The sequence below is a fragment of the Phlebotomus papatasi genome, chromosome 3, assembly GCF_024763615.1.
Source record: "Phlebotomus papatasi isolate M1 chromosome 3, Ppap_2.1, whole genome shotgun sequence".
In the NCBI taxonomy this organism is placed as follows: domain Eukaryota; kingdom Metazoa; phylum Arthropoda; class Insecta; order Diptera; family Psychodidae; genus Phlebotomus; species Phlebotomus papatasi.
This window is the reverse complement of record NC_077224.1, coordinates 77,034,542-77,048,308: the sequence shown is the minus strand read 5'-3', so window position 1 is coordinate 77,048,308 and position 13,767 is coordinate 77,034,542. Positions and strand designations below refer to the sequence as shown.

The 13,767-nt window shown below is 30.8% G+C and overlaps 1 protein-coding gene across 1 annotated transcript in view; it reads right to left on the bottom strand.

Annotated features, from left to right (window-relative positions):
- Positions 1-13,767, bottom strand: part of LOC129805846 (integrator complex subunit 3 homolog) — a 45,785-nt gene that overhangs the window by 18,724 nt on the left and 13,294 nt on the right. Inside the window, exon 4 of the mRNA XM_055854063.1 lies at positions 1,692-2,495. Within this exon, the coding sequence (XP_055710038.1) occupies positions 1,692-2,495 (804 nt within the window). The remainder of the gene's footprint in view (positions 1-1,691; positions 2,496-13,767) is intronic.

Genomic DNA, 13,767 nt, shown 5'->3' with positions numbered 1-13,767 from the left:
TATTTTGAGACCATCTATCTAATATGTAAGACTTACTAAAATTTACGTTATACGGGCTTCAGATCTAAGACTTATGTCCTGGACACACTTACGACTAAAGTCCAGAGACGACTAAGCTAGTTCATAGCCAAGTCAGTTCCTGACACATTACAAACGAGGATTAGCGTTCACTGGTATCAACAAAACATAGCTTTCATGGGTTTTTATGCAGATATTTCTACTGAAATGCACTAGTAATCCTTTGAAAATTAAACCACTTGTAAATTTACTTTACGATTCACGTATAACAACAAGAATTATTCACTAGAATCGCCTAAATTGGCTTAAGTCGCGAGTTAGCTTCCATCTCACAAATAATTGTAATTAACAATAATTATTGCACTTGTACTGAGACATGAATTTACATAGTATCATTTTCAGAGGAGTATTAGTGCATTTCAGTATCTGCATAAAAACCCATGAAAGTTATGTTTTGTTGATACCAGTGAACGCTAATCCTCATTTGTAATGTGTCAGGAACTGACTTGGCTATAAACTAGCTTAGTCGTTTCTGGACTTTAGTCGTAAGTGTGTCTAGGACATTAGCCATCTGGCTTAACTCCTCTAATTCCTTAATAATAATAATAATGCTGGCACAACATTCCATGAAGGAACAAGGCCTTCCCGGAAGGGGATTTCTAGACATGCATTATTTTTTTTTCTTATACGGGATGAGGTTGTCAGTCCCATGCCCGTGGTATCAAGTGCAGTGAAACGCACTGGATGCAATCCGAAGACCTTTAACGCCAGAATAATTTCTGGTGACCTAAAGGGGATTCGAACCCAGGACACTTGCATCATAGAGCGAGTGCTCTAGCACTTGACCCATTGAGTGCCCTCTAATTCCTTATCAGGCACATTTTTTTAGAATATTGTTGTTTAGTATTGGATTATGCCCAACTCACAATAACTTTTGTTTTGTAAACATGCTTTTGAAATTTCAATGAGAGTGAGTGAGATCTAGATCTAGTCATCTCACTCTCTCTCATAGAAAATTTTGAAAACATGTTTACAAACAAAAGTTATTATGCATTGGGCATATAAGGGCAAATGACTCATTAGATTTTAAAAAATAAATATTGTTATTTAGCGTTTTTAGACCTTCGGGAACTAGGCTAAACGTCCAGTCTGAAGCCGGCATTATACGAACTCCAGACCTAGGGCTTAGCCATTCGGCTCAACTTTCCCAAATTCATATCAGTCAAGATTTCTCGGAAAATTTTGATTTAGGATTGAGTATTAAAGGTAAGCACTCCGGATAAATTGCATGTTATTTAGGATATTGAAACTTTCTGGAAAGGGACTAAATTATAGTCTACAAACCGTTTTTTCCAGTCTGCAAACCCAAGTATCTAATACTAGATTTTGCTACTGGGATAGTAGTTTTAATGACCCCATTTTTATTTTTTTATTAATTTTTGATTTCCTTTGCGAAAAAGGCTGCAGATATCATTCCATATCAAATACTCTAAAATCGGTTAAATTTACAAAAATATTTGTAATGTTTTGTAAAGATAACAAACATCCAACAAAAACTAATTATAAAAAATGTATTATAAATTTTTTTCTCTGTGCAAACAATGTTTTTTTTAATGAATGATAACAATAACCTGTAAAGAGTCAATAAACTAATAGTGAAAGAATAAACTCACCTGAAGAAATTCAATGGGAACGTCATGTGCTTGCAACAATTGCCATAGGCAAAATTGCTCAAAAGTCTCATAATTGAGACTATCTCGTACACAGTCGAGAACACCATCATTCTTGAATATCACCAATTTCCCTTGTGTCACACAGTAAATAAGATCTCTCAGGTTCTTGGCATCAATACACCCCACAAGTGTTCTCAGTACATCACAATTATTAATCATGCTATTTTTGAATTCACGATAAATATCTGGTAGAAGCCACAGGAAAAATTGTGGACTATCCTTTTCCAGCATTGTCAAATCGCGTGCCAAACAACTTTCAACACTTTGATCCACAGATTCACACAAAATTCTATATACATTTGTTTTAAATACAACATTAGGATTCTTGCGCGATTGCAATTTTGTATGCACTTTGAGGAAATAGAGAACTAAATAGCCCGCACATGGTATTCGATTGTACACTGTTGCCAATAAATTTGTTATGCACTTTCGACACTTTTCCTCATACTGATAAAATATTTTCCACAATGAGAATATTGGATGTTCCATACTCTCCTGCAATTTCTCATCGTGCTTCGAATCAGGAAAGATATTTGGCTTTGATAGTGTACTTTTGAGAATGGTCACAATATTATTTGCAACATATGTCTCTTGTTCACTATCTAATGATGTGCAAGTTCGAAAGTCCAAGAGGAAACTTTCAAAATCATCACTTGATTTTGATGCCATAAATGCATCAAATGAACTCGCTATTGACGATGGAAGGTCAACTTTATCAGGTGCTGGTTTCTCTTTTAAGCGCACCTGTAAAATAAGAATTATACATATATTGTGTAAATCGATGCAGTAACAGCTTGAAGCATGACAAATGAATATAATGTAGAGAAATGTGAAACTAATGTGCTCTTGAGTAAATTATATGAGGGATATATATATTTTTTTAAGTCAAGAATCTGTGAAGAAAATTTTCCTTCTAGCAACGTTAGGTTTTTTTGTCAAATTCAAAACTTTCATAACATTTGTAAACATACATTGCGTCTTCTATGAATAAGATTAAACTTGACAATCTACTTAGTAAGTTCTTCATAATAATATGTAAATTTGCAATATAATTTTGACTCAGTCTTCTTCAGTGAAAATCAAGCAAATATTTATTTTCAAGTTCTTCATTATAACATACTAAACTGAATATTAAATCGTCAAGTTTTTCTTAGTTATTTTTACAAAGTAGACTGAAAATTTTATAAGAAATAAATAAATTGGAAAATAATTTAGAACTTCACAAAACATACACAAATCGGGTTTTCTTTCATTTTCCCAATGAAATCAGTTATGATAAGTCGGAAACAGCCGTATTCCAGGAAAATGTAAAAGCGAAATATATAGGGTAAGTGTGCCAAATTTCGGCATAGTTGCATGCAAGCGTCAAAGTCTCAAGTTTGAAATGTAATATTTTAAATACAAATTGATTTTTTTTATTCTTTCTTCTGAAAGAGTGTTGCTTAGAACCTTGTAAAGAGTTTACTGTCTTTATTTACTCTAAAATCATTCTTAATACATTTTAAAATAAATAAAAATATAGACACAGCTTTGGTAGCCTATTTCGGCCACCTTCATTCTCATAGTTCTTTCGGGAATTCTTCCAATATCTTTTTCACGTCATCTCGTTTGTCGTAGCTACATTTTTTGTTATTCTTTTGCATTGTATAATCTCTAGAGTACGTAAAATCTAAAAGTTCATGGAAATTCGAGGAACAAAAAAGGTGGCCGAAATTGCAAGCTGGCCGGAATTAGGCACACTTACCCTAATTTCATTAATTTGAAAACCTTTTGTATTTTTGAAAACATGATTTTGGAAAAGATGCGGTGGAGGAAGAAAAAAAATTGGAGATATTGTTTTTTTTTATTGGGGGTCACTGAAGATCGGAAGTCGCTATCTTTTACCATTTAACCTCCAGGACGCTGAGAAATTGAAAAAAGTCGATTATCCACATAGGGTAAATGTCCTAATTCAAAACATTTCCAAACGCTTTAACTTTGACACAAGATTCAACACATTAAGTTCATATTTTTTCTGAAGAGAATTACATAAATTTGCTCCTTAACTCTTCTAGAATGTTACTGTTTAGTGAAAATTCTTTAGATATAATTTGAAAACTTCTTAAATACAAGAAAAATACGCAATACAGCAGAGTGCAAAGTCACCCCCCGAGTGCAAAGTCACCCAAAACGACGGTACAAGAAAAATACGCGAGTGTAAAATGCTTCTATTGGAAACAAATTAATCCAAATGGAGACAAGGGAAAGTTTCTTATTGGAGACAAACAGTGTAAGTGAAACCGCGACGAAATGCTCCCAAAATCTTGTTGAGTTGCTCCTGAGTGCAGGATTTGTTCTTATTCCTGGTCTTTTCTCTTTTCCCATATAAAACAATAAGAAAATCTTTCAAAAAGAAATCATATTTCCGGGGGTTTCCTATTGAAGCCTTTGCAGACACTTCAGAAAAACCCTTTTTGTTCACGAAATAGGTAATTATTTCATTTGAAAACTTCACGTACCGTTAACAATAAAGATTAACACTTAATTTAACTAAAATTAGCCAGAAATGTGACATGAAATGTTAAACAAAACGAATAAACAACAGTCACCTCATTGTGTTTTTCATTGGAAAGCATGGTCGATCTATGAAAAATTCAATCGTGAAAAGGTACACTTTTAATTTTTATGAGAAATTAACAATTTAAAATTTGTGAATATGAATGGATTTTCGCTTTATTTGAAGCAAAATTAACTAAATAATGAAACTGTGGTATAGAAAATATATAAATATAATAATTTAGTACTGTATTTATCATGAAAACAATTACGTTTCCATTTGGAATAGCGAAAAATTTCCATTTGAAGCAGGGTTTGAATTAGCTTAATTTACCACAACTGCTCTCTCTTTGAGTTCGAGCAGTAAAATATCTTCAGATTATATGTATTTTGGACTTTTGATTTGTACTTAGTTATAAATGATTACTGGAGAAGCTTAACATGTTTTTGACATTATCATTACCAATATGCGAGATGCCCCAAATTTCATTAATTCTGCCTAAATTTTTAGCCATAGATTCAGTCTTTTGACTACCGTCATTGCGGTAACTTTGCACTCTGTTGTTGATGGCATGATCGCCATCTTGATTTGACATTTCTGTACACCATTTTGAATAAATGTCAAAACAAAAATCGCAATCGATTTAACTGAAAATTTAGTATGTTTTAGCTGATGTCAAGGCCTTTTCAGAACATAAACATAATCCTTCCTAGGTCAAGGGATTGCCTGGATACAAGAACTCCAAATTAAAAATTGGAACACTCTCATGAATAAAGAACTAAGGGGCGTTTTCTTCATTGAAACCAACATAAAAGACAGGTAATGAGGTCTAACAAACGAAAAAAAAGTAATGTTTTTATAACAGCATATCGTCTCCTCAAAATGAAACTGTCCTAAGTGCAATTAATTTATATCAGCATTTTTTGCTAATGACGCATCATGAATCGTTGTTTGCTACGATTCATTCAAGTTAATTTATAACATTAATGCAAAATAAAACAAAAAAGCCAAAAAGAAAATCTCATAAAAGCAATTCTGCTATGTTGAATTACCCATTTTCTTTTACTGCGAAATATACTTCCTTTTAATATAATGACTATATAAACTTAATAATAGAACTTTATAACATAAATAAAACATTTATGCAAAAAAAACATATGGAATTAAGTGATTATAAAATATTTAATGCCAAAAATGTTTAACTGAAAATAATTTAGAATCCGGGACACCCTGCATTGTAAAGCTACTGTACTATATAATCCACTATGTAATTATTTTTTTAAACTAATTTCTATATTTTCAGAAAACTTTTATAATGTATTTTCAAAAATTAAAAAAAAATAAATAAAATAAAATTTTCTGTAACTTTCAAACGTTCAACGCCAACAGAAATTCTTCAATTAAATCATAATAAATTCATATATAATATCGCACTTCCATGATTTTAGTGGCACTTTTAGCATTTAAGTATTTTGAGATAAATGCCCATAAATATTAAATTATTATTATTATTTTATTTCTAAAAAGATTCCCCAGAAAAGCTATGCAAGCCATTGTGAGAAGGCGTCGACCTCGAGGCAGACCTAGGACAAGGTGGCTGAATCAAATTCAGAATCTTGCCTTGGGATCGAACCCGATCATCTTCCTGAAGTGGCGGAGAATCGGCAAGCGTGAGCTGCTAATTTGGATGTCATGAGCCCGCGACCCCAATAGGGATAAACGGTTGAAAATGATGATGACTATTTTATTTCTAATGTTTCACTATTGCACTTAATTTCAGTCACACGTTGAAATATAGAAATGCCATTTTCTAAATATATTTATACTACCCTGCCCCATGTTGTTTTCACAATCAAATATAAATTTTATTCTATATAATTATAAAACTGAAATAGACTACATTGTATACAGTCAAGTGTGCTAATCCGGGCGCTTCGCTATCTGGATCGTTTATGACTAATTCACTTAAAATAATATTTTTACTTCTATTTCCGTAATATAGTCACTACAGTAACATAATATAACTATTCAAGTATGAGAAAAAGCAAAAATATTATTTTTATCCATTAAATAAGTGAGTGTAATCGACTCACTTCAGTCTTGGGCCAGCTGGGTTCTACACTAAAAATTTTCTAGCAGTAATATTTTCGCTAATGACAGCTGGTTGATTGGAAACATTTATTGTTTTTTTCTTGTGAAAAGAAGTATTTTAAATCCAAAGATTTGATTAAAAGTGAATTAGCGAAAAGACGACCCAGTTAGTGCATGCTGACTTATTTCAGTATTATCATTATTTTACAAATTTTCTTTAATATTTTTGATAATTTTTTTTATATTATGTTTCTGAATGAAACAGTGAATAATTCTATGGATTTAGAAGAAATAAAAAAAATTTCATCAGTCCAAAATTCAGCGTTTAAGTAGCACTCTACAGAAAATAATCCAGTTACCCAACCTTACTATATTACTCACCAAACTCATTTTATCATTGTTTGGATGTAATCACATATCAGAGTTGCTTATTAAAAATATAGTGAAAAACCCTGAACACTTTTTAATAAATTTTTATTAGAACAAATTAAATTTGGTGTCTCTTTACCATCTTAATATCATTATCTCAGTTGTATGCAGCGTATACTATGCAAAAATTAAATTAAAAATAAAAAAAACTGCTGTTTTTAAGAAAATTTTGAAAGGTTATTTATATAGCAATACAGAACTTGGAAAATCTGAAATTACGGAAAATCTTCAGTAAGGGGAAACTTCTAATGCTTCGTACCATTCCAAACTTCGTAATGACTAAATTTTTCCTATGTTTCTGAATAAATGTGATTTTGCAATATATTTTAAAAACTGGGCACTTGCCCCTACATTTTTTTTAGAGATAAAACCCGATTCTGAAATAATTCTGTAATATCTCATTTTATAATAATCGAAAATTCGACAAATTCTCAAAAAGCCACTCAAATCGGTGGAGTGCGACATAGTTGTATATAATAAATATGAATTTCCTGGTTATTACAAAAAAAATCTGGACGATAAAAATATCTAGCTAGAGCGTTTGAAAGGTCTTATTTCAGGAAAATAAGTATATTCCTACCACAAAAAACTTTTTAAAATAAATAGTTATTTTTAACTGTCCAATAGTAAAATATTGTATTTAAAAAAAATATCACAGACTTCCAAAACTTTCCTGCAAAAAGTTTAAAGTTTGTAGAATTCGAGCTTCATAAACTGGTAAGTAATTATTTAAATTGTTTTCCTTTATATTAGATTATGCAAGTAAACTTTAATTAAATCATGAAATGTGGTTAAAAGAAATTAAAACAACAAGTTTTTGATAGAAAATACTTGAACATAAATGAATAAAGCAATGCCGTAGTAAAAATCTTTAGCAACTCCCAGTAGCACCCTTAAAGCAACTTCTTTAAAGTAACAAGAAGTTTGAACGACATGAAGACATTATAATGTTTTTTTTTACAGCATTCTTATTTAATCCGATAAGAGCTCAACACTTTGGATCAATATAAATTTTCTAGGGACTTTTATAACCTGTTTTACTGCTATTTCATGAAACGTGTCTCTTCATCCAGATGCTATCCAATGATAGTTTCATCGTCATGCATTTTTTTCAAAAAAACAAAAAAAAAAACATAGAAGGAAAACCACAGAATTTTTCCTCCAAAAAACCTCGAACGTGTGCATATGAAAAAAAAAGACTGAAATTCTCTGACATCTAGCATTGTGCAAATACCACTTTTCACTATTACTCGCTAATAATAACAAATTATACCGCTGTATAATCAGATGTTACGTGAAAACTGACGACTTTATACTTTTTTTTCTTCTCCTATGTTTGTGTCCCAAATACTTCGTCTCTAGAGTAAGAAAGAGCATTAAAAAATAAACCTTTTTACTTTAGAGAATATGTGCACACAATGGTTGTTATTGATCTGAAAAGAGTCGCTGGGTAATGGATGATGCCATTTAGTTGAAGAATAATTTTCTCGTGAAACAATCAAGAAACTATTCTGCGATTTACGAGTATGTTACGGCGTTTGAGGAATGAGAATATTAGGAAAAACCTGATGGGAATTCCTTACTTGGGAAACATTGACAGGGGGAAAAAACAGAGAGGGAGGGGTGAAGTTGAACGACAAGGAATGTTTGATGTAGGGAAAGATAGAAGTTCTTAACACTTTATGGCTTCTTAAGGAAAAATCACGCAAATGACTTTAGTAAACATTAAAGTCACTGGAATGTTTAGAAATTAACATTCAATAATATCCTTTCATTCTAAATCTAAAACATACCCACATGTAGGGGAAAGTGCCTATGCTTCACACGATATCAAGCTTCATAATAATTAAATTTTTCCTGTGTTCCTGAATAAATATGACTCCACAATATTTTTTTCTAAAAACAATTTCCCCTATAGTTTTTAAAATATAGGTACAACGAGTCACATTTACTGAGAAACATAGGAAAAATATTAATCGTTACGAAGCTTGGGGTCGTACAAAGCATGGGCACTTTCGCCAAAGTAGATATTTAATCCTTTATTTTTTTCCAGGTTCTTCGCACTCTCTAATTGACTGAAACTTTGACAGTATTCAAAAGATTCTAGCCAATCACCCAAACGAAAACATTATAACATCTTATGGCATTAAATATTTGTTATGGATTAAGGGAAAGTGTTCTTGTTTCGTACGATCCCAAGCTTCTCAAGAAATGATTTTACTGCAAAACTATCTCCAAAAGATTCATGTATGAATATCTAAAATTAATTCCTTTCAATTTAATTCAATACCGGCAAAAATACAAAGTGCACAAACATATGCCCAGCGTACAATAAGATTTGTTTGTAAACATGTTTTCGGAGTTTCCTGTGGTTTTCTAGATCTAGTCATCTCGCTCAGGCTCAAGTCATTGTGCGTTATGCTCAGCTTTTGTTTTGTAAATATGTTTTTGACATTTCAATAAGAGTGAGTGAGCTCTAGATCTAATTATCTCGCTCACACTTATAGAAAATTTTGAAAACATATTTACAAACAAAAGTTATTGAGCGCTGGGCTTTATGCTCAACGCACAATAAATTTTGTTTTGTAAACATGTTTTTGACATTTCAATGAGAGTGAGTGAGATCTAGATCTAGTCATCTCGCTCATTCTTATAAGAAATTTTAAGAACATGTTTACAAACAAAAGTTATTGTGCGCTGGGCATTATGCCCAACGCACAATAAATTTTGTTTGCAAACATGTTTACAAAATTTCATATCAGAGAGAGCGAGATGACTAAATCTCAGTTTCATTCACTCTCATTGAAATGTCAAAAACATGTTTACAAAACAAAAGTTATTGTGCGTTGGGCATTAGTTTTCAGACAATATTTACAAATAATAATAAAAATAACCATTAAGGAAGATTGGCGCAAAATTTGACAAAATAATTTTTAGTATCTCTTACAGCGTGTTAAAGTCAATATTTCGTTTCCCAATATGAATTTTTTTAACCCTCTAACAGTGTTTTCTTTAATATGCGAAAAGAGTTCTAAAACAATGTTTTCCAGGATAATTATGATCCAATAAAGTCGAAAAAACCATCCATTCTTCATTATCTTTTTTAGTTTAGGCGCCAGGTGAGAAAATATAATTTTTTTTTAAATCTATCTTTGATTTTAAAATTCACATTTTTACTTTTTTCAAATTTTTTAAATAAAATATACAAAGTAGAATGACATATCTTTCAGTAAAAAATAAATTTATTTTAGTCAGATAACTTTAAATCGGTATTTTTCTTGAAATTGGAAATTAGTTTTTTTGCACAAATATTTTTTGTTGCTTTTTCTCTGACCTGTCACATAAAACTGGGAATAGCAACAAAACGAAGAGTCAAAATGAGTTTAAACTTTTAAAAGATGTTATTAAGACTATTACCGACGACACTATAGCACTTTTAAATAAATAAAACTTTTATTGTCGCTGTAAATTTAATTTTTGTGAAGACCGCCTGGAGGCGGTCTTACCCATTAAAGGGTTAAGATGAAGCTGCTAGAAGAAAACGTGACAACGGAAAAAATGAGGGTGTGATCATACCGTTTCTCAACCATTCAATTTTGAAAATTTCTCCAAAAATTTTCCGGTGAAATCATCTGCCAAGGCCTACTATCTCAGATAGACGAAAATCTGAATTTACGAAATTTTATATATGGAGCGCTACAAATACGCTCTAGTTAACTCTACTTCATTAGTCCGCCTTTTTCTATTTTTTTTTTTTCGAAAAAAAAAATATTTTAAAATTTAATTTTAAAAATTCTTGATCTTTTCCTTCTCCTTCAAAGAAAATCGCGAAAAACAGCTAAGTTTTGACCTACTAATTCAGACTTCCTCCTTAAAGTGCTTAATAATTATTTTCGAAAAGAAATAATCTAATAAAAATCAATTTTGGTAACGGGATTTAATAGTTCAACCAAGAGAAACCAGAGAATAATCATCAAACCGGAATTTCTTTAGTATTTTTTTACGCATATTTTGGGATTAAATATTGTCCTTAATATGCTGTAAGAATTAGAAAAAAATAAAAAATTTAAACTAGAAGAGTATTTCATTCTTATGAGAATAAGCCTTTATCATTTCAATCGGTCAATAAGTTTTTTGCAATTCTTTCCGACAAGAAGTAGGGCAAACAAACGCGTTTCATAATAAAAAAAATAAAAGCAATAAATATTAAATCAATTTTTTGGCTTTGTAAATTTTGCTCCCTCCTTATGGCATCCACACACAAGAGAAATTTATGTCAATATTGAAGCAATTTCCCTACGCTTGTGTAGGAAAATCTCTTCATATGGACATAAATTTCTCTAGCACGTAGAGGCCATTGAGAACGTTCGTGAAGGCTATTTTTATGGTAAAAATTTGAAACCTCTGTTTCTTCAATGTTTTTTCGGATACGTTTTAGAGGTAGTCCAGGCGAACATTTCGCCCAAACATACCTGACGGGAAATTTCGCCACTTTGAATTATTTAAGGTCAAAGGTCAACTAATTTGGAAGGCTCATTTTTCAACTGATTTGGTTAAATTTACGGTAATGAACCCGTTATGTAACGATTTTTGAATAATTTTACATCCCCTATTAACATTACCTAAAAACCATGTTGTTTTCGGTTTTTCTCAAAATTGGCCAAAGCTTTTGCAATGACTTTCGGATATGTTTTATATAGCTAGTCCAGGCCGCCTAATTTTATTTTGGGAAATATTTAATTTAGAAATTTCGAAGTGGCAAGTTTTACCTCATTCGTCCTGCTTCACAATTTATGTATATAATTTAAGAATTGTTGCAAAATCTTGATAATTTCTTTCCATTGTAGGTATACAATATAATAAGTTTTGAACATCAGAGTCAAATTTTATATTTTGAAATTTTTTCATTGATTGAGATGGACTGGGACAAAAAGGAGACTACGAAGAGAACTGTTCTTCGTGGTCTTTTTCTTTTACCCATCTGAAATAATGAAAAAAAAACTTCAAAATTCTTATTCAATAATTCAAATCCCCATTATGAAAATTCTTAAAATTCTTGAAAATTAGCCATATTTTTTTTCTCTGAGTCAATATTATTCATGAGAAAGAAATTGTGAACTTTTTTAGATTATTTTTAATGTTCTATAAATTTCTAATAAACTATTATTAACCAGTAAAACTTTCATATTCAAAATTTTTGCAAAAGGAATGTTTTCTGAATTTTTACGAATAACAAAAACTTTTTATCTCTTCTAAACAAAAAGTTTTGCAGACTGAAGAGTGAAAGTTTTCATATACTCCACTATTCTTTTTATGCAAATTATGCTCAAAATATTATTTAAATGAAATTGTTTGTCATTTGTGCGATATAAATTGTCGTTTTCATCGACAATTGTCGCATCAGCAATTTTCACGATTTTCAAATAATTCACATTCTCAATTATATTTTTGAGACCAGACTAAGTAGAGAATATTTTAATAAAATTTCAAAAACAACTAAAACACGAATATTGTAAAAGGTGCAAATACGACAACCGTCGATGTAAATGACGAAATACTTTTTAATGTGAAAATATTTTTTTTTTAAAGAAAGAATCAAAATTGCAAACATAAAATTATCCAAATGAAAAGAAAAAATAATAATTTGTCATTTTTGTTTCAGACTGACAGAAGAAAAAATTTTACAAGTGTCAAAATATTAACGAAAAATTGCAATTTTCTAGCAATATTTTTCAAAAGTGAAATATAACTTTATCTCGTTTAACGTGAATTGTTTTAAAATTTTAATGATTAAAGGCGCTAATCCAATAAAAAATGAAAAAGGAAACTTTTTTTTAGTACATGACTGCTCTCATAGGGGAAAGTACTCTCCCTTCGAAAGTTCATGCCTTCGAATAATATGAATTTCTTTTACTTTTCATAAGAGATTTCCACATATTTTTTACATAATTATCAATAATTCATTACAAACAAATTACAATTACATTTTTTAGTACATTTTTTTAGTACATTTTTCTAGCGGTCCCAAACAGTAGTGATAGGAAGTAACACAAACAAAAGTTGATTTCCAGCGACAATATTTAGTTGAAAAAAAGCAGCGTTTTCAGCATAATTTATTCAATAATTCTAGGGGCCCATATCAAGCCTAATAAAAAGTGAAGCTATTTTTCACTTTTCCTTGTAAAAATTTTGCAGATATTGCACCGCGACTTAAACAAATTTACTTGTAGTTATTGTATTATTTCGGCGAACATTATGAAATATGTATTTTTGGATAGCTTTTAATGCACGATTTCAAAATATATCAGACTAATAAGTCAACTGTCTTTAGGAAAAAACTTGCCAACAGTCTTCAGTGCTTCTATGCAAAAACGTATGGAAAAATGAAATGTCGAGAGGCCCCTGAATAATTCATTACAAATATTTAATAGAAATGTTTAAGTCTCTTAGGAAAACTTAAATAAAATTCACATTATTCGAAAGCATGAACGTTCGAAAGGAGAGTACTTTCCCCTATGTTTCTGCATAACCCAGCGAGCACCAAATGGTAATTGATTTCAATTCAACTGAAAGCATACGTATTTGCAGCTGAATTCTGCTAATCTCAAAGCGACATTCACGAGGCACTACCTTTCCATATATTTGGTTAGCACTTTTTGTTCGAGAACTGCTGACTGGTTAGCAAATTTTTGCTGAGCGACTCAGCAAAAATATACTGAAAACCCTGTTTTTTTTTAGGTAACTGTAATAGCTGGAAATCGACTTTTCTTTGTGTTAGTTCCTATCAGTACTGTTTGGGACCGCTAGAAAAATGTACTAAAAAGAATGTACTAAAAAAAGGTACTAAAAAAATCTACTAAAACTGTACTAAAAAAATTTCCCCTTTTTTCATTGGAATAGCACCATAATGTAATTACTTCCTCAAAAATACTGAACGTTTAAAAAAATGAATGTGTTAAA